This window comes from Macrosteles quadrilineatus, unplaced genomic scaffold (genome assembly GCF_028750875.1).
Source record: "Macrosteles quadrilineatus isolate MER2022 unplaced genomic scaffold, UCM_ALF_1.0 Scaffold_3__2_contigs__length_128488019, whole genome shotgun sequence".
NCBI lineage: Eukaryota > Metazoa > Arthropoda > Insecta > Hemiptera > Cicadellidae > Macrosteles > Macrosteles quadrilineatus.
The window spans coordinates 40157006-40179245 of record NW_026542596.1 but is presented as its reverse complement, the minus strand read 5'-3'; the positions used below and the strand labels follow the sequence as shown (position 1 = coordinate 40179245).

General features: G+C 35.3%; 2 protein-coding genes across 3 annotated transcripts in view; one reads left to right on the top strand and one right to left on the bottom strand.

Annotated features, from left to right (window-relative positions):
• Nucleotides 1-2269, bottom strand: part of LOC128988794 (dual 3',5'-cyclic-AMP and -GMP phosphodiesterase 11-like) — a 136981-nt gene extending 134712 nt beyond the window's left edge. Inside the window, exon 1 of the mRNA XM_054410444.1 lies at nt 1905-2269. The gene's annotated coding sequence lies outside the window, so the exon portion shown is untranslated. The remainder of the gene's footprint in view (nt 1-1904) is intronic.
• Nucleotides 2270-4066: 1797 nt separating this feature from the next.
• Nucleotides 4067-22240, top strand: part of LOC128990680 (ring canal kelch homolog) — a 44172-nt gene continuing 25998 nt past the window's right edge. Inside the window, exons 1-11 of one of the 2 annotated variants that reach the window (XM_054413189.1) lie at nt 4067-4320; nt 12767-12887; nt 13329-13475; nt 14108-14333; nt 15626-15801; nt 16631-16727; nt 17409-17565; nt 17898-18007; nt 18881-18979; nt 20836-20942; nt 21563-21746. In XM_054413189.1, the coding sequence (XP_054269164.1) occupies nt 12850-12887; nt 13329-13475; nt 14108-14333; nt 15626-15801; nt 16631-16727; nt 17409-17565; nt 17898-18007; nt 18881-18979; nt 20836-20942; nt 21563-21746 (1341 nt within the window). In that variant the 5' untranslated portion in view covers nt 4067-4320; nt 12767-12849. The remainder of the gene's footprint in view (nt 4321-12766; nt 12888-13328; nt 13476-14107; nt 14334-15625; nt 15802-16630; nt 16728-17408; nt 17566-17897; nt 18008-18880; nt 18980-20835; nt 20943-21562; nt 21747-22240) is intronic. The other variant, XM_054413190.1, reaches the window with a different exon arrangement.

Here is a 22240-nt window from a genome sequence, read left to right as displayed (position 1 = left end):
AAACCAAGGTGCTTGTAAAATTTTTCTTAGTGCTTTGGATTGAAATCTTTGAACTATATCTATGTTTGAGTTTGAAGTGGTTCCCCAGAGTTGGATACTTTAGGTCCATAAATAGGTTTCAATTTATAATTTTGTATAAAAGTAATTTATTTTCAACAGATAATTTTGAATTTCGACCAATAAGCCAATTTAGTTTGTTTGTTTTCAAATTTAAATGAAGTCGTTTGTTCCAAATGTGTGAATGCCATGTAAGTCGTCTGTCAAGATGCATACCAAGGTACTTATCTTCGTTGGATTGTGGAAGCATGACATTATTCAATGTTACTGGGGGGCAAGTTCTTGTAGACATAATAAATGTAACTTGAACGGATTTTGTTTTATTTAGGCCTACTTCAATTTTCCAATTTTGTAGCCACTGAGACAAATCGTCTAATGCAGCCTGGAGGTTTGATGATGCCAGAATAGGGTTCTGATTTGATGATAAAAAAGCAGTGTCGTCCGCAAATGTTGCGACTGTAATACCCTGAGTACTTGGAAGGTCATAAGTGAAAATAATATACAAAACAGGTCCAAGAACACTACCTTGTGGTACCTACACCTGATTCAATTTCATGCACATCTGTAACTACATCTTGTGGTAGGCCTATTAAATTTGAAAAAAGCGTTTGGACAAATACGATTTCAACACTCCATAGTACGTATGGGGAAGCAAAGTTTTGATTTTGAACAATAATCCTGTGTGCCAGACTTTATCAAACGCCTGGGCTACGTCCAAAAAAGCAGATGAACAAAAACGTTTATTTTCAAAATCTTCCTTGATTACTCACTATCTATGCACTTGCTCAATGGTGGAATGACTTCGGCGGAATCCAAACTGATGGGAAGGCAACTATTCTTTTTCATCAATTATAATTTGGAGTCTTTAAAAAAAAAGTTTTTTCAAACACTTTGGAAACCACGGGAAGAAGAGATATAGGCCGATACGAGGATGCTTGAGTTAAAGGTTTACCAGGTTTCGGAATAACAACAATTTGTGAAACCTTATACTGTATTGGGAATGGGAAGTATTCAAGGCGTAAAACTGCATTGAAAAGTAGGCCTACTGTAAGGTAAACTATTCCTTTACTTGGCAGCTCTTTCAAAACTTTACCTGTTATCAGGTCATAATCGGGGGCTTTTTTGCCGTTTAAAGTCTTTTATTACTTTAGCTACTTCAGATGGTGTGAACAATTTTATTGATAAATCAAGTTGATTTGGAGAATCGAGGAATTCCAAAATTTCTTGTTCAACGTTTAAATTTATATTTATATGGCTTGAACACTTCTTTGAACGAGATAGCCTAACAGTTTTGTTACTGACTTAAGATCAGCTGGGTTCAGGTAATTTCTGTTTTATGCTTGGTAATTTGAATTTAACCTAAATTACCATACCAAAAACAGTCTACTTGCCCAATTTACCTACCTACTGTAAGTTAAGTATAATTTTTAGCTAGCCTAGTAAAATGATAAAAGGTTAAATGATATTATTAGCCATTCAGTAGGCTATACAGTTTACAGTATACAGGTTGTGGTCCATCAAAATAAATAACAGGGGAAGACCTACTTTAAACCTGTGGTAGCTTACCTAACTTACCTGCTTCAGCAACAGGTAAGTCAAGCTAGCAGTCCAAACTTCAACATGTCAAAACATGACACTTAAAAAAAAAAATAAGCTTAACAGATATTACAGCAACAAGCAATAACTTAACAAAAACAATAAATTGGTATATTAGTAAATCGTCTTGATGGGGGAATAAGTAAGTTAACTTAGTTGATCAAGAAATGATAGGCTACGTTAATGAATTAATTACTTTTGTGAAGGGGTGAAGTTTTAATGACATAACTGAGAGCTTCTGTCAAACTTACCCTGTTGAAGAAAGTCCTAGGCAACCTTGTTAGTAATTTTTCTTTGAATATTATCACACACTGCTAGATTTTACCAATTTTACCACAGAAATAACATCGCACCAATGTGTCAAGTGTCAATGCTAGCGCCAGTGTTATTTTGTTTGTGTAGGTTGAGATCTAACCTCAATCCAGAAAGAAAAACTAGTCAAAGAAGTATTTGGACAAAATCAAATACTTTACTTTCCACTGCAGTAAAACGAACGATAGTGGCCTACTTTAAATATTGCCGGCTAACGGATACGATGATATGGCGAAATAAAAAACAATAAGCATACAAGCAGAATCCACTCAAAAATGCACAAGCAACGTAGTACTATTACCCCAATACCCAGTACCTCAACTCAACTCAACAACTCAACTAGATTAGAGTAGAGAGAGAAGAGTACTGTACTAGAGAGTAGAGTAGACTAGAGAGGAGAGAGCGATGCGATGCGCGATTGCGAGATGTTACAATCGAAACGTTTCGATTATTTGAACCTCTCGCGACGTTTATATTGTATTAGTGAATTTCCCATTAGGGAATAAGCTATTATCGTAGTACTCATGGTAAGACCTGGACCCAGGACCGATTTAATTTTTTGATTTGAGGTCCCTAGATGCCAAAAACACCATCCGTTCAAATTCATATGTGTGTGTGTCCGTTAGCGCGATAACTCGAGCAAAAATGATCCGATTTTGATGAAATTTGGTACAAACGTGTAAACTTACGTTTATTCGAACGAGTTCGCGATCCAGCATAATCGGACCATGGGAACGGGGGTTTATGGGGGTAAAAAATGGGGTTTTCCCATTTTTGACCCTAAAAACAAAACATTTTGCAATTACTTTTTAAACTGTTTTGTAGAGCTTAAAAAAATAAATAATTTAGTATATTGAAGGGCTGTTGTATGCCTGTTTAAACATGCCAAGGACCTGACGACAAAGAAATATTGCCGGTCGAACACGGCGAGTCAACATACGGAAAGCAATGCAAAACGTAAGGAGCCCAGACGAGGAGCTGGAACAGTTAGTGGCAACGTGTACTTACAAAATTACACTGACAAATACAATAACTCAGCAGCATTCCCTTGGCGAGATGGCATTAAAATTTAATGTGGTGTGCTACATTTTAATGAATAACAAAGAGGACGAGGCGAAAGATTTTCATCCTGCTGCCATAAAGGAAAAGTGAATCTATCACCATACCGAGAGAGCTATTATATCCAGAGCCTACAGCCTACTAAATGGAGGAAATCATTTGAGCAGAAACTACAAAGAGAACATTAGATCGTACAACTCTGCGCTCGCAATGGTCAGCACTCGAGCTAAAATTGAAGAACATAACAGCGGAGGGCCTTTCATGTTTAAGGTGCACGACACAATTTATCACTCAATTGGCACCTTACAACCGTCAGAAGGGGAGCATCCCACATATGCCCAAATTTATATCTACGACGTCGAAACCGCTGTTCAAGAAAGAATGCTAAACAAAGCTAATGGCTCTTGCAGCACTGAACTCATGCACATTTTGACTCAACATTTGGTTGATATTAATCCATACGCGCAAGTTTTCAGCATAATGAGCTCCGTTCTTTAAAATAGGTACTACTACTGAAGAGCAAAAAGAACTTAGAATGAATATAGCCAACGATCGAGCTCAAGACCAATGTCGATACAACGACGCAACTTCTAACGACGTTGCTACAATATCATAATTGATTCGTGCGAATTCGCACGGGTTCACCTAGTAAATCATTATTTCAGTTTCGAACCTTGTACAGTATACCTTCATAAAAGCCGCTTTTATGAAGGTACTGTACAAGGAAGCCAGGCAGGGCACGCTATCCGCTATCCAGTAGACCGTCGAGGACGATGTCGTTACCCACTGAGCTATAATTCTAACTCATAATTTTATGAGTTATAATTTTAGCTCAGTGTCGTTACCGTAGGCCTATCGTTGCGTTAATGGTGTTCCCTCAGCCAATCAGAAGCCTCCAATTTACACTGTTGGCAAAACTAATCCTGAAATAAAAATTCAGCGCCCTGGAGCTGCAGCGTTTGGGTGGGATTGGAATTGGGAGTATTGGGACAATTGGAGGCAGGCAGTTTAATAACTGTTTGTTTTGTTCGCCTCGACGCTTCCTCAAAAGGAAATTTGGCCTTGTAGTAAATGTAGCCTAAACCAAACAGAAACAACCAAACTCAGCTTCTGCTGTGTTGCTGGGCTGCTGGCTGCTGCACCTCACCTGTCACATCACATAAAACTGATCAAAATAATCATGAAAGCTTGTTAATTGAGATATTGCAAGATTAAATTGTGGGCTGAAATAACATTTTTATGTTAACTTACGACTTCAACATCTTGTTATGACTATTTTCAACAACTGTTCTCAAGGTTAGTATTTACTTAAGTTAGGCCTAAGTTACCCCTATTGAATTGTAGGCCTAGATTGGTCTAATTTGATGAGTGTGCATAATATTATCTTATTTAACTTACTCTTATAAGTTAACTGAAAATAATACGTAGACCTATTTATCCTACAGTAACAATTAATTAGGCTTTTGAGGCATAGGCCTACCTAGAATAGCCTAGGCCTGGACTTTGAACTTGTTTTTATTAATGTTTTTGGCATTATTCGTCAAACAATGTTCACATTAGCGTCATTATGCCTGTGACTTAAGATTTTTCCTCTGGAAACCACTTTTGGTTAAGAGTTAGCCTAACTTAGGCTAGGTGTATTTATGTAGCAGGAACGTCTTTTTTAAATATGGTATATAAGACCTAGGAAATGACAGCTTAACCGACAAGGTCACTAGCCTAATTAATGAATAGCCTAAGTTTTAACACTTAAGAGGGGGCCGGACATAGCTCAGTGGCTCTCGGCCGTGAGCGTCAATTTAACATGGAGCGCAACTTAAAATTCCCGGTTTTCAGGACTATGTAGGCTTCTAAAATTTTTTTAAGAAACACAAAGCATAGAAAATATAAATAGGAATCAAGCTATTAACTATTAAAGTTACAATTCTGCTGCATAACCTTAATATCAGAAAAAGTAATTACTTCATTTCCCATAAGGATTTGATATTATTTTCTTCTTGATTATAAAATCACTGATTCGGTAAAAAAATATTAATCAAACGCCGTATTAAAGAGCATCTTTCCCTTAATGATTGTACTTTTACAAAAAGCAGTATTTCTATCTCCAACACTTTATTTTATATATGTTTTTAAATGCTTGCAAATTAGTCTTGATTGCCGACCGAGTTCTAGTTCGACGATGTCCCGACTGATGGCAGCAACGTCGTTCATATATCACTTTCCGTTTTCTAGCAGGCCCGCCTTGTACGATTCAATTCAAACAGGCCACGTTTCTTCAACATATGGTTATACTGTATCCCCGAACTATTGAAACGATTAGCAAGAATTATTTTGTTTGTAATATTTATATAGGGCATCTAGAAATAAAATTTTCCTGAGAAAAAGAAATGTATTGATATATTGGAATAAATTAGATATGTGGATCAAACTACATAGTAAAACAAAGTTCAGTGCGACTAGAGTCTGCATATAAATAGGCCTAGCTCAGTGTAATGCGATTAAACCTTCCTGGAACCATGTCGACCCTCTCGACCAGGGCTGCAATGTTGCCGAGCAAGCTAGTGACTCACGCATTATCCTGGAACTTTGTTGTCCCGTTAGCTTCTTTTGTAATCTGCATAGACCAAGTCCCGAATAGTCAGTTGCATTGTGCTGTTTGCCTCCGTCTAAAAACTGAGTATTGGACCGGCTATTTTCTGTTCGGCTTTCCGTGTGACGTGTGTTTGCAGTCTATAACCTAGTAGTTTGTACAGTTACAATTACCTTTTTTGACAGACTAAGTTAGCTCGGTAGGTTTATTTTTAAGTTTTATTTGATACGTAGGCCTATACGTTTTTACTACGGTTGTTAGCGTTGTTACTCGTTAAGTGTTATCTGCACAATGGGTAAAACTCGACCACCTTTGTCAAAAAAGAAGAAAAAGCGAAGACTTGGAGCAGGATTACAACGGTTTTTCGAAGAGAGAAGGTAAACCTCATTAAATTATGTTGTTTCTTGTAGAAAATGTACACAATGCTGGATTGCAGACAAGACTTAGGCTACACTGTGTAATTTAAAATTTAAACATGAAATAGTATATGTTTTAATACTGTGTATTAATTATTGAAAATTCATTATAACATCTGTATATTATTACAACAGTATATTTTGTACCTAGTGCTGAAAATCCTTTCAGCCCGTGGTACGTTGGCTATTTTTACCAACAGTTTACACAAATTTTGCCCCTTTCTTGCTGCGATGACAGCTGGCATTTCAAACCTATACAACAATACGTAGCTTTAGAGTCCAATGGCTAAAAACATCGTAGTGTGGTGAAATTCCAAGAGTGTAGAAATTTAACTCGTATCAAGTAAGTAGGCTGAATATTTAGTAGGCCTATATGATTAATTGCAATATTTTAACTTGATATGTAATGGTTAAAACATACCTCGTCAGACAATACCTCGTCGAGGTATGTTTTAACCATTATGTCATACTAGCTGTTACCCACGGGCTTCAACCAGTTTGACTTCATAAGTATTATAAAAAACTATTTATTGGTTAAGTTAAGCTGAAATAAACATAACAGAATACAGCATTACAAACAAATTGTCACAATAGATTTTAATCCTACTAATATTATAAATGAGAAAGTTTGGATGTATGGATGTATGGATGTATGGATGTATGTTTGTGACAAGTGAACGCGAAAAATACTGGTCGGATTGGGCTGAAATTTGGCATGATGATAGCTCACATACCCGATTAACATATAGGCATATTCTTATTTCAAAAATCCTTTCGGGCTCCGCCCCAGTGGCTCTGCAGTTTCCCATGTTAACCTTATGAGAAATGGAATTATCGAATATTAACAGCTGTTTCAATTAAACAAGTTGGTTCTGTTCTATGATGTTCAATAGCTTTAAAGTTACAAGGATTACCAACAGGGTGCGGCACTATTATTTCTTTTACATTTCTGACAACAGCTAATTTGTAACCAAAAGGTGAGTGAGCGTAGCGAACGAACTTCAACCTGGAGGCGAGTTAGCGTAGCGAACGAGCTAACCTGAAGGCAAGTGAGCGCAGCGAACGAGCTCCAACCCAAAGGTGAGTGAGCGTAGCGAACGACCTCCAACCTAAAAGTGAGTGAGCGTAGCGAACGAGCTCCAACCTAAAGGTGAGTGAGCGTAGCGAACAAACTTCAACCAGGACGTGATTGAGCCATGCGAACGAGATAATTTTGAAAATTAAGAAGTTAAACGGGGCAAAGCCCGCGGGTTACAGCTAGTAAGGTAATAAATTGAAAGAATAACATACAAATAAGAACAGCTGAGGTATTTTTAACATTAAGTATATGGAAAGTTCCCTTTGGAAAACAATTATGACCTTAAAGGGCAATTTATGAAAAAATGGATAATTTTGCGCAAGGTTTCTCGTCATGACGAACATTTTAAGTATATGTTATATTTATATTATATTATATATTATAGTATATTATAGCATATGTTATATTATATTATATACATGTTATATTTATTGAAATTTTATTGCTGAAAAATCTAATTGTTTGCATATAATTTGAGTTTGTTGTTATCATTCGAAATATCTACCAATTCACAAATGATCACGTTGCCTATATGAACGTAATATATTGTTGGTTTTTAAATTTGTTTACTATGATATATGTGTATATTATAAATTCGTAATTTAACATGTTATATTTTTTTAAATTTTACTACTAAAAATCAAATTGATTGCATATAATTTGAGTTTGTTTTTATCAATCAAAATATCTACTAATTCTCAAATAATCTCGTTGGACGTAATATATTGTTGGTTGTTCAAAATGTTATCACTATTATATATGTATATATACTAAATTCCTAACTAAACATGTTATATTTATTGAAATTTTATTGCTTAAAATTCTAATTGTTTGCATATAATTTGAGTTTGTTTTTATAAATCAAAATATATACTAATTCTTAAATAATCATTGCCTATATGGACGTAATATATTGTTGGTTGTTCAAAAATATTTCACTTTGATATATGTAGGCTATGTATACTAAATTCCTTATTATATATGTTCTATTTTTTGAAATGTTATTACTAAGTAGTTGTATATGAATTGTTTGCATATGATTTGAGTTAATTTATATTGAGTTTGAATTATAATAGTCACTTTGGTGGTCACAATGTCTGGGTTGTTTGATTCTTTGGAAGAAAGAAACAAACTGTGACAATTTAATTGAGCTTTTTTGTACGTGTTTACGTTAACTTTGAGAACGAGCAAATTACATTCCCTGGTGTTAAAATGTTATTTGTCTTTTATTGATTTTATAAAGAGCTTCATACCTTGTATAAGTCTGAAATTAGAAATATAATTTATTTTGAAGCTAGACCTAATAATAATGTTGAGTCTGATGTGAAATTTTGATACAAAAATGTAAGTAACTATAAAATACTCAATGCATTCAAAATTGTATATTATGATTTATAAGTTTTATTTTTGTGAGTAAAACCCTTACGCCTTACTTGAGTACTTTACTTTGCCCTCATATTACTTAACTTGTTAACTAAATGTTATTTTTGCAAGCCGTTTGTTCCATTGTTAGATAATTTATCCGTTGCTTCTAAAAGCCTGTTTGTAGTATCACAGCTTATCTCATTAGTTCACGTGCTCCTATTGACTTATATTTTACATGTCTATCAAAATAATTGTTGGTACAGGATCAAATGTAAACTGTATTATATGTTTAAATGAATTAATATTGTTGTGTCATCAAGAGATGAACTTCTGTTAAAACAAAAACAAACTGTGCAATTATTCTACGATAATTGGGCTTACACAAAAACTGACAATACCATAACGCAATAGTAACCAGCTATAGCGCGAATGGTTGGCGAGTTCCTCAGCGCCCACACTACTCTGCCTTGTCGAAACTTTCGCTAGTTTTATTGTGTCAGCCCGAGTGGTCCTGACCCTTGGGGTAAGCAACCCTACGTTTTTTGCCCTTCCAGAACGACCGGTCCGCCATTACGCCATTAGAACTGCCTTGCCGACGTTGATACCGTGAGCGACGGCAGCGCCACAGCTGTAAGTGAGTATCCATAGAATTAAAAGGCGATTTTGAGTTTATGTCCGGCCCACTCTTAACAGGAATGAACATTGATCATAACTTAGGCCTAAGATAAGTCATTTAAAGTGACCTCTCCTTATGACCTTGATTTCTTGGTCATAATGTGGTAATCATGGTGCTGTCTCCATAGACTAGGTAGGCCTACGCACTTTGGACCACTTGACAATCTATAAACTAGGCTTAACTTTATTAGGGTACCTATCTAACTTAATATTGTTTGAAATCAAATTATAAATTTACAAAACATGTTTTTTTTTTGGTAGACTTCCGTATCTGTTGGCACAAACAACCGAATGAAAATATCGATCGATAAGTTATATCGAATGAAACAATCGAATAATCGATATTTTCATTGGGTTGTTTGTGCTAACAGGTACGGAAGTCTAGGGGCTATTATTTTTGCCTAAACAAGATTAGCAGTTTTTAATCCTGTTCTCTAATACAAGCTATTACTCAATAACTCGGTTACTGAACCAAGTATAACTTAGACATATTTGCTATGTCTGTTTGTCTGTCTGTTTGTAATTTAAATGCGTTTGAAGATATTGAAACAGATGGAACATGGTTCGTATATCGATCGAAAAGAAATCATCGATAATAATGAATATTCGGTCCCCTTAACAGGAAAGTAAAAACTGTTGTTCTCTAAGTTACAAAAATTGTAGGTAGATAGATCACAGGTTTACAAGAAAGGATCTTTAAACAAAACCAATTGTTCTAAACGCTCAATAGGCCTTCACAAGGCAAGTTCACTAAGTTAGCTACTAGCCAGTGAGTTTAAAAGTAGGCCTGTTAGCGATTATGACAAAGAAATCCCGATATCGACCAACTCCTCTAACAACATCAAGACTAATCCTTCTTTTACTCTTGCACAAGTAACTGTCAGTGCTGCACTTAGATAGTTTTACAATCTAGTTTGCAAAAAAAAAATAGTGATTGGGGTACGTTTAAGGTTGCCGGCAGAAGGACAGAGTGAACTTTTTACAGGGCTTATTTACGCAGTTATTGAGCGACTGTGCCAAGTAAGTTACACACTGGGTTAAGATAGTTTATGATCTGTGTTTAAAAAGCCGGCTGGTAGCTTTAAAAAACCCTGTGTAACTAATGGTGCATTGTCCCTGAAGCGACTCTTGCGATAGTAGCTGAGCGATAGTAGCTGAGCACTGGTTAGCGTTGTTTCAAATGGGACCATTGTCCTTGATGCGACTGCGACTGGAGCGGCTAGCGGCTGAACTCAGCGACTGTAGCGGGTCTGCTCCGAGGGGAGTCAATGTCGCAGTCGCTGAGCGATTTGTGTTGTGTGTAGACTTGTTTTGGTCGTAATGTCTTCAAAGAATTCCCTACAAAACTGTTTTTTACCCCTGAAGAAGATGAAAAGCTGTTAGAAGCAATAGCACCTCATTCTGCCATTTACAACTTGAAGAACAGTCTGTAGGTATAAAGATCAGCATGCTAAAGATAATATATGAGTCGTGATAGCATCAGACGTGGGTAGATCAGATATGTACATAATATTAAATCACTACTATTATAAGTTATAAATAAAAAAACTTAAAAAATGCAACGTTTTTAAACGCACTATAAAGTACAGAATAAGCATTGAATAAATACTTGAAGATTTTAAAAAAACGTGGGGCGCATGCTAATTTACAATCATCTTCACCTATTGAACTATTATTATCCATTGCATGCGCCCCACGTTTTTTTTTTTTTAAATCTTACATATTCTCTCCACATACCGGTATTTATAAACTATTTTTCCTTTTTAGTGCGTTTAAAAACGTATTTTTAATTATTTATTTTTAGTGTTTTAGTTATTTTTATTTATAAGTTAATTATTTTCTACTTTTAGCGAATTTCCCATATAGGGAATAAGCTATTACCGTAGTACTCATGGTAAGACCTGGACGCGGGACCGACTTTTTTTTTCGTTTTGAGGTCCCTAGAGGCCAAAAACACCATCCGTTCAAATTCATATATATATATATATATATATTTATATATTTATATATTTATATATATATATATATATATGTGTCCGTCAGCACGATAACTCGAGCAAAAATGATCCGATTTTGATGAAATTTGGTACAAACGTGTAAACCTACGTTTATTCGAACGAGTTCGCGATCCAGCATGATCGGACCATGGGAACGGATGTTTACGGGGGGTTTTATGGGGTAAAAATAGGTTTTTCCCATTTTTGACCCAAAAAACATAAAATTTAGCAATTTATTTCCAAACCATTTTGTAGAGCTTCAAAAAACAAATAATTTAGTATATTGAAACGTTATTATGCGCCTAATGGTTACGGAGAAAATACAAAAAATTGTAAATTTAAAATTCCCATGTTATTTTTATGGAGAATGAGTAAACTGTTGTAATTTGCTTTTTTATGAACATATTTTGATCAAATTTGGAAAATGTTTTGATTTATTACTAACTATTAACATTTAAAAACACAGTTTTACCCTCCCTGATGCAGCAAACCTAAGTACTTGTTAAACTAATTCTATTTAAATCGGGAATAAATGTTATATTTTTAAGTAGACATTTCAGTGTAAATCCAATCAGTCAAATGGAAATTCGCTTAGTCTGCAGGTTTGCTGCGGCGGGGGTATTTAGTCTTTAATGTGTAAATATGTTAAATCTATTTTATATGGCCTGTTAATACATAACCAAACCCTTATTATCTGTAATCATATGTTTTATCTTTCCTTTGAATTGCTTATTTTATATTTAGAATCTCTCGGGAGCAGAACCTGTAGCTCTTAACTTTTGCACTTCGAACTGTCAAATTTAAGTATTTACAGCTGACTTCAATTGATATATTTAGGCCTGCATTCTTTCAAAATGTAAACATGAAAAATTTGGAAGCCCATGGGGCTTAGCCCAAGGGAAATATGAAAACTAAATGATATAATATTGCATTGTCATCCATTTGTGAGCTATGTTTCAAGTTTCAATTCTCTAACTCGTCGGGAAGTTAGTTATTGATTGCAAAGTTTGTACCGGACAAGAAAGTGAGCTAATAAAAACAATTTAAAATTAGCTGGTGTCATGGCACTCATGGTTCCAATTCACCTGTAAGTCAGCAAACTAATGACTAAAATCGCTCTAGAACAATTGCTTCAGGGACAATGACATGGTTAACTACTATCGCTGAGCTACTGTCGCTCAGCTACTATCGCAAGAGTCGCTTCAGGGACAATGACCCTTAAGCCTTGGTTATTGTATGAAGAATTATTTAGTTATTATTCTTATCATCGTCATCAATTGAGATGGGGCGCCACCTAGGTGCGTATTTTAATCCTGCTTCAAGGATAAGCTTAGAATAAAGTGATATGACTAATTTGAAGTGTAGCTTTGATACTACCTTAGACCTGCTGATTTTATTAACCAGGACCTTAAGTTAATAAGTTGCTACAATGATCAAGGTCAAAAAGCTACCCACTTTTCTCAGGACTGACTGGTGACCTTTTTTGATTACGAGGTCACTTAATAAGTGATTAAGTTACAACCGCTCAGCTACAGTAAGTTACCCTCTATATTTCCTTGGAGATGAACACAATTAGAACAAGTTACCTACCATTACACTACACACATGTTTTTCTTTTCAGTTTGTTGCTGTGGGTATTTCAATTGACCAATTTAATAAACAATTATTCGTCCTGGTTGAAGAAGATTTTCCAGTTGGAAAGTCATGGATACAAACGTTGATTGCGGAGGTGACAGAGGAAGGTAAGAGAATTCAGATTAATTGACCCTAAAATTGGCTTAAAAAAAGTAAATGTAATTTTTGTGTAAAACAACTTTACATCCTTTAAGGTTGAAATTACTAGGCCAAGGCGTATGTTACTTTTTTAATGCCAAAATACCCTAATATTTTATTTTTGAGAATTTCAGCACGACTTAGGCCTACACTCGCACTTTATAATTAAAGAATACCCCCAATTTATTTAGTTTATTACAACATTACAAATCTCTAATGTCAGTTTGCCTGAAAAGCATGCCTTAAAAAATAATAAAAAGTGATGGCAAAGTGTTTTTTTTTTTTTCAGTTTGAATCCAAGTGAATTAATAAATGGGTTGATTGTGAATTTAAGTAGGTGATTTTAACTTAAAATACACATGATCATGTCATAATCATATTTGAAACAGCTTGTGTATTGTGGTGTTTAGTTGCCTGTTACTACGATATGCTAGCCAAAACTCGTTGGATGAGAGTTCTCAGAAACATATTCCGAGACCAAGCAGTAAGGAAAAACCTCCATATCGCAACAGCAACCACGCACACCGTGCTTTCGATGTGATGAAGATGATGAGAAAGTAAGTTAGGCTATATCACGTACGGTATGATTTTAGAAATAAAGTAGCTATTGGCTTAGAATTTGTGTACGGTAGTTGGTAAAGGTAATGTAATTTACTTGTTTGGACTGTGAGAGAATAGAGATTTTAAACCTTAAAGTCCTGTAGTATTATGTATTTGTTAGTGTTTGTATTAAAACCTCAGATTGTCCGTTTTGATCAAATTACTGTAGTGAAATATATTTCCTGTAACCAATATTAATGGGAAAATTTGGACAAAGTTGATATTTATGGATATTCAAATTAAATTAGCTACTAAATATAGCTACTGTATTCCACCAAAAGTGCTTCTCTGTCAAAATGAAAATAGCTAGTATACATACATTTTTTAGTACCCACTCTTTAGCCCTTTTCAGCTATTGCTCTTCTGATTCGTCCATAACTGTACCTTATTTGACTCATAATAGCTTTAGGCCTAAAAGTATAAGCTAGTATTGTGGTCCTTTCTTGTCATATATTTGTTGCCTTCATTGATTCCGCCCTAACCAAATGTGTTTCACGCTTCCACAACTTCTGTTATCAATTTCTATTGCTAAAACCTCGGAACTTTGTTGATGGGAAATAATTGTATGTATAATTATTTGGCACAACAGACATAACCTACTGTGTGACGTGAGACTTGTGGCTGACGCAGTGGAGGTGCCGGCTCACAAGATGGTGCTTGCCGCCTGTAGTCCTTACTTCCACGCAATGTTCACCAGTTTTGAGGAGCGGGACCAGGAGCGGATTGTGCTGCAAGGTGTCGACCCGCAAGCTTTACAGCTCCTCATCGACTACGTCTACTCCTCGGAGGTGCACGTGACGGAGGAAAATGTTCAAGTGAGTTGATATTTGAGATTTGAGTTGCTGATTAAGGGGTTTTAAAGGTATTACATAGTTTAGTCAGCTTATCTGAGTCCAGATTCCTAGATACACAGTTAAGGTTGCAAACTTGCAAACCACAAATCCGTTATTAAATCCTAATACAGTACACTCTCGATTATACGAGCCCCGGTTATCCGAGCCCTTGGGTTATCCGAGGTCGTTTTAGGCCTAAATATATATTTTTTTATTTCCGGTCGGGAAACAATACACTTACGTTTTTAGAAATGTTTCTGTTTAAAGTAACATAAGAATAGCCAGTAGTTTGTGATTTCCTGAAATTGATACTTTAAAATGTTTATAGATATTATTTTAACGTACAAATTATCTGCAGTAACTTAGAAAACGAAAATCACACAGTACTAGATTGGCCACTAACCATTGATAAGTTGGACGAGTCATCTGCAGAACGTCAACAAAAGCAGTGACAATTCTGCTCCGGCATTGCCGGCTTATATACTTGAATACTTTAACACTTTTCAATGAAATTGCAACCATACAAAGTAGGTATTTTAAGCCAAGTATGAATGGAGATGAGTGTAGGATGAGTGGCACGATCTTGTACCGTAGTCTTGTTAGTGACTAAGGCCGACATATTCCTTAGACACAGCTGTTAATTATTAATAGCCCATACAGCTAATGGCAACTAAGGGACCTACAGTTTATAGTGAATCCAAACCACATTTTTGCCTTGGTATTAACAAATTGGTCTAATTATCAGGATACTACTGCGGATAGTCGTAACGTATAGTTCAAGTCAAACTCAAACAAAAATTAATTGTATACTTCAAAAAACTAAAGGGATCACCCTTATTCTGTTTTTATTTAATCCTGTAGAGTGTTGACTTAGCATCATTTATTAATTTGTCCTGTATTTAAAGTTTTATAAGACAATTTTAGAAATGTTAAGCTGTTTGATTCATTGGTTTCCTTAATAACACTGCCTTAAAATACCATTTATCAATAATTTTGTATTCACTATTAAATCAGTTCAATAGTAGGCTACTGTTATATTTTATGATCGTTGATTGGATTTGGACCAAGATCTCCAAGAAGTTTTACCATGAAGTAATGGCCATTTTCCTGTATGAGGAAACTCATTGAAACAGATATTTAATGCTGCATCATGACAACATTATTTTTAGGTTTGGGGACATAAAATATTTTGACCTGTACAATTGCTAGAATCTGTACAAACAGCCTAGAGGATGAATTTCAATATCAAGTTATCAGATTATTTCTCGTACCAGGTCCTCCTGCCCGCAGCAAACCTGCTACAGTTGACGGATGTCCGAGACGCCTGCTGTGACTTCTTACAGGCTCAGCTGCATCCGACCAACTGTCTCGGAATCAGAGCCTTCGCTGACCTCCACGGTTGCATTGACTTGCTCTCGTCGTCAGAAACTTACATTGAACAGCACTTCCCGTAAGTCTTTGTAGTTAGTGGTTTGTTGCAGTTTAAGTTTTGATTTAATGCTAAAAAAAATCCAGTGCTGTGGTTGGTAAATAAATAAATACACTTTTTTTCTATGACCAATTTGCAAGGTGTAGAAGGTTGAAATTTATTGTTGGTTTATTTGTACACCCTTTCGACTCCTCGTGGAACATAGTGCCGCCACTGTTCCTCTCTACATGTCTCTGTCAGTTGTCCCTTTCTAGTTCTCAGCCTTCGGTCTTTGCCTCTTTCATTGCAGCCCAGGGCTTCATTGGCAACATTTCTGTAATCCTTTCCTTAGGCGGGTCTCACAAATTGCCATTTTCATCTGAACCTCTGAGTAGGGCCTACTTAGTTTGATAAATAACTTAGTTTGGAAATCCTTAAGTATAACTAACACTAAGAAAACCATTTCCCATGAATTTTACTCTACTAATCTTACTACATTCATTATTTTGGACATCCAACTGCTCAAACAATATTAGCTATGATTTAATTGAGAGTATTTAGATGAGTTACTTAAAAGTATTAATTATTTGTTTAAAATGCGATTGTAGGCTTGTTGTAATGAAATAATTGTTGATATGTATAATACTGAGAAAGCCAACTATATGGCTGATTCTAGAGTTATTTTAAGGGTTAGAGTTCCGCTAGCTTACTGAAGCTTCTTCAGAGCGCACATTTGTCTAGCTTCCAAGATAGATAACCAACCAACTCTTATTTTATGATACCTTTAGTCTTTTTGCAACTGCTTTTTACACACATTGAAAGATTCCATCACACATTGACGGGACATGAGTGTTGCATATTTTTTTTACAGAGAGGTGGTTGAATGTGAAGAATTCCTAGCTCTGTCACATTCTCATGTGTCCAAGTTGATCTGCAGTGACCATCTCACCGTCCCGTCTGAGGAGAAGGTAATCTTACACCATATTATCTGTAGGGTAAGGAGGATAGCAGCTAGCTTACCTTGAAGAAGTGCAGGTGGGCCATAGAACATACAGAAGAGACGCTAACACATATTATTTCGTCCCCTGGGGGATGTTGTCAAGTGTAGAGAAAGTGAGAGTTTACAAAATGGCTGCTGTCATGCCGGTTTCCAACTCAACTGTTACACCAGCTTAGTAAATGCAGTAATTATATCTAAAAACATAGATTTTATTGATCATTTAAACATAATTTGTGTGAGAATAGCAAGCTAACCTGAAGGGCAAAGAGTCCCAAAATGTCACAAGAAGTAGAACTTAACACAAAGTATATAGTGTAAAGTTTTGTGTGCCTTGTGCAAAACTGAATAGTGTAAGTACACACTTTTGCATACTTTGAAGTGTATAGTGTAGAAAGAAACTCGTCTGAAGAAAGAGTCCCAGGAAGTTTAAAGAACACAAAAAAAGTAACACATTTAGACTGATATTTCTCCCATTTTTCTTCAGGTGAGTTAGTTGTGTATCCTTGTTTTCTCCTTAACAAGTAAATTAAAGCATAGTGTGTTTCTAACTTCATTTTGACAATTAAACTTAACAAAAAAAAGAGTTGGCCATATATCATCTCTTAACCTAAACAAAGCTAAGTGTGATGAGATACTATTGTTTGTACAGGTGTTTGAATGTGTGATCAGCTGGGTGAATCACGCTCTGGACAACAGACAACAACACTTGGCTGAGTTGATGGAACACGTCAGGTTCCCACTACTGCCTCAGGACTATCTGGTGCAGAGAGTAGAGGAGGAGCCGCTACTCAAAGCTAACCTCAAATGTAAGTCAAGTATAGAGCAGATAACTTTCACATTGACAGATATACGTTAGCCTATGTACAGTAGACCCGCTCTTATCTGCACTTCTTGGGACTGAGGCCAGTCTGCACGGTTTTTGTCCTGGTGGTGTGATTGACAAATAACGCAATTTGATTAGAGATTGCAATAACGGAACCATCATCAACGTCTTTTGCAATCGCGGCTAAATTCTAATCATCTCATGTAGAAATAATTATCGTCTACTACAGTCAAAGACGATTGTGCTTCTTAATTTTTAAAAAATAAGTTAAGAAAATTATTAATCAGTATTACTGAGTATCATTTTATGTTATAGGTAAAGACTATCTAATAGAAGCATTAAAATACCACCTGCTGAAAGGAGAACAGAAGGCCCACTTCAAAACCCCAAGAACCAAACCCAGACAACCTGTTGGACTGCCTAAGGTTTGTACTTTAATTTCTCAACTAATTAAACTGTAAATTTCATGTTCAGTTTGAACGAAATTTCTACCTAATACAGTCTGTATAGAGTCGTGTTTGTGTAGAACCAAAATTTAAAAGAAGTCAGAAAATTGAAAAAGACTTTTTTCCTTTCAAATGGTAAAAATCAGTTGTTACATATTTCTTTGAAATAAAATCATGTTATAGTGTAGCTATAACATGATTGATCAGTAATATAATACTAATTACTAAACACTTTCCATATTTATCAGGAGACTTAAACTTCTATCCTTCACTCAATTCTGTAGGCTCTTAAAATTGATGCTTTCAATTAATACGAGTATATGATATTTACTTAAATGGGCTTGATGTTCTGGGGTCTATGAAATAACAAGAGGTAACTAAAATTTGTGTCTCTATAGACAATTTAAATTGTTTGGCAACCTAAAGAAAGGAATTTGACATGAGGCAAATATGATGAACAGCTGTTCTTGTAGTTTGAGCCTGACAATCCCCATTGTTTTCTTTTCTGTTTTATAGTTTGAATCAAACAAGGAAATCGTCTTATCTATATGTTTAATTAGTTTGCAATATGAACATAAATTAAATGTTTTCAATTATGAAATGTTTGTATAACGTAACAAACTTAGCAATCCTTTCAGGTAGGCCTATTGAAGCTGAAAATTCCTTTCTCTAGGTGGTCGGATTGTAGATTTTTTACTTCATCGTGATTTACAAGGGTTTCTATGTCCTAAATGACTATGGTTAACTTTAATGTCAATTTAAAATTTGTCAATGTCAGAGCTGGAATAATATTTTTGCAATTTAAAAGTGTAATTTTCAAAGTCATATTGTAATATAAATTTATATTGTTAGGAGTTTGCTGGGGTAAAATCGTCAAGAGAAGAGTTTTTGAAATTACTGAAAAAGTTTCCCGTTTTTCGAACTATTGACATGAGCTTCATATTAAACCAGGCAAGCTCGCCAGCTAAAATAAAGACATCATTTCTAACTCATGGAACTTTAATTCATTGGCTATGAAATATTCTTAACATAATTGTTCGAAGCTGAATAAGTGTTATAATTAAGCTTAGTGTTGTTTATGATTTTCATATTTTCAACCCTAGAACCGCTACGTTTGCGATCACAAAATTGCAGTCTGTTTTTTTATGAAACTTTTCTTGCAACATGACATGTTGAGTTGATAAACACATGACAAATTGGTTATTCGTTAATTGTTTTTTCATACTTTTCATTATTCTTAATAGTTTTAAAACCCACTACTAAAGTAGTTCTAAAGCAGTATTTTGTTGCTACTTCCTAAGTTTTTACCTATGTCACTATTTTTACATTCAAAATTTTATACTTGTACATTGTTAATTCAATAATAGTGGATTTTTACATTCTATCGCTTAAATTTTATTTGACCCTAAAATCCTACAGTATTTTATTTTACTTTTATCTTCTTTGCTACCTTTAACATGCACTTTTTCTGAGATTCATAGTCCCTCCTGCTAAAGTAGCTTGTTATAAAATGATACACTAAGGACAGGGCAATTCTATTTAATTTATTTTGACAATTTGATTTGATACAATATTATGTCCAGATGTTACAGTTTCTATTGGACTACTTTCATTCAGTTTACTCTAGTTTGATATTAAGTTATCTGGTTGATTAGCTTTTTGTCATAGGTTTATGTTTGTATTTTACAAACTCTTCAGGGGAAAATAAACAGCAAAAACATATGTAGTGGTTGTAGGGTTGTATGTTTTTTAAAGTTGATTTTTTATTTTTATTTAACACTTCATTAAACCATTATAACTGCACTCTGACTGCAATATGAGACTCAATTAAATTTGTTTCTCTTACTAACAGTTACAACCGGAAAACGTTTACTGCAAACTTTGAACCCTTAACCTTAACCTAATGAAAATTGCAATTGCTTACCTAGCATCAATAGATTAAAGATTTCCTTTAAAGCATTTTATTGTTGTGTTGCTTGCTTCCGTAGATCCATACTAATCTATTTCAAGGAATCTGAATCCAAGCGTCAAAAATGATTGAATTGAGCTTTTGGTAAAGTGATGACATTAGATCAAATTACTTGATAAGAATATTTACATTTGAATGATCACAATATTCATGAATTAGAATTAGGCTAAGTATTTTTGGCATAGATGATCCAGAATGTACAATAATCTTTCTTAGGAGAATAGTTTAAACTATAACTATAATACTATACTATATAAACTATAATAAGCCTTTCTTGGCGAACTTCGAGGTTTGAACCAAAAAAGAATACCTGTAATTAGATTTACACTGAAATTATTTACTTGGGGGTTTTTTAAGTCAATTAAATTCTTGATTCGGTAGCCTTTTAACCATGGATTCCCTGTTCCCTTTATCATTTTTGGGCCTTTAGTCACTTACTTGTTCTTGAGATTAACACACACAATCCTAGGACTCATTTGACCCAATAAGTAATTTACATAGATGAGTTATTATTGAGATTATGTGGTTTCATTCAATTCTCCACTATCTAACTTGTGTGTTAGTGTTAGATTATCTCATGTGTTTACTCTAGCTTGAACTCTTGTACCTCAGAAATACATTGACTTGATTTGTCCACTTAGCTTCTGATGCTTTTAAACACTTTCTTGTATTAACCGTAAAACTTTTCTCTGTTACAAATTATGAAGTCTATTAGAGTAAATGATGACTATTTTCGGAGAAAGAAGGTAAGGCATGCTATTTTTTATGTGAACACAAGTTTTGTTTTAACTATAGGATTATTAGGACAAATAGTTAATTTTTTATATTTTATTCCTAGGTGTTATTAGTGGTAGGGGGACAAGCTCCTAAAGCCATCCGTAGCGTGGAGTGTTACGACTTCAGCACAGAAACATGGAGCAGTGTCGCCGAAATGCCAGGAAGAAGGTAAAATTTAAATTTTACAACTAGTTCAAATTTGATAAGTTTGTACAGTCCGCTCTTAAGTTAATGGTACTGAACTTAGGTCGTATAACCTAAAAGGGCACTTAAAACAAATTCTACTTCTGTTACCAAAATCTGCATTGGTCTATTTTTCCAAACCCTATGGTTTCAAGGTGCTTCCTTATTGATTCATTGGCAAAAACCATTTTACCCAATAGACTACATGTCTGGGTTAGATTAGTTATGTTGGGTTGGATTAGTTATGTTGGTTTGGATTAGTTAGGCTAGATTAGGTTAGTTGAAAGTGTAAACAAACTGGCACTAGGCAGGATCGTGCCTCCTGAAATTATACGACGTCGGCTGAAGACAAAAGTCCTCTCCGCTCCATGTCTTTTTTTATCCCGAACAAACTCTTTGTGGATTTATCAAAATTCTGGCCTAGGTTCATGCTGGATTATCAAGCATGTCTCGTAGGATGATGCATTAGAGGAATAGAGGAATATTACTCTAGTGACACTGTAGGTGTTGGTTGTGGTAGAAGGCCATCTGAGCGCTTCCTGCCATTATATCGACTTTAAATAGGATTATAGGGCAGGATATGATGTTGTGTGTTGGGTGTCCAGGTGTCGTGCAGGTCTGGTGGTGCTGAGTGGTCGAGTGTATGCTGTCGGAGGTTTCAACGGATCGCTCAGAGTCCGCACAGTGGATGTGTACGACGCGGTGTTGGACCAGTGGACTGTGAGTGCAGGGATGGAGGCTAGGAGATCCACTCTCGGAGTGGCTGTTCTCAACAACATGATATACGCTGTGAGTCATTGTTTAGCAGTAAATCTTTATATTGTCACAAGTACGATTACAAACATCGCAGATATAAAAACATACATAGTATGCAGATGTCTATACTAGGGACCACGAAAGTCTGCAGTTGGCAGCAGCCAATACCAAGACTGGACTAGCGTGACGTTGCAACATCACCCGTTCAATATTTTACGACACTAATTAAAATATACTGTACTAAATAATATTTTCTAATCAGCTGGTATTATTAGATTCATGGCGACACCGCACTGTCCTCATTGGCTCCTTTGAAGTCACGTGGTAAATAGGATCCTCCCTCAACTGCATACTCTCGTGGTCCGTACTGTAAATATCAAGTTGGATTGGAATATCCAAACCCAAATTCGATATCCAACACTATCCGTTAAATATCGGACTTTTTTAGATAGACTATGTCTTTTGATGTTTTAGACTGGAAACAAAATTTTCCTTTTGACTGATTTAATAGTTTTGTCCTCTTGGTC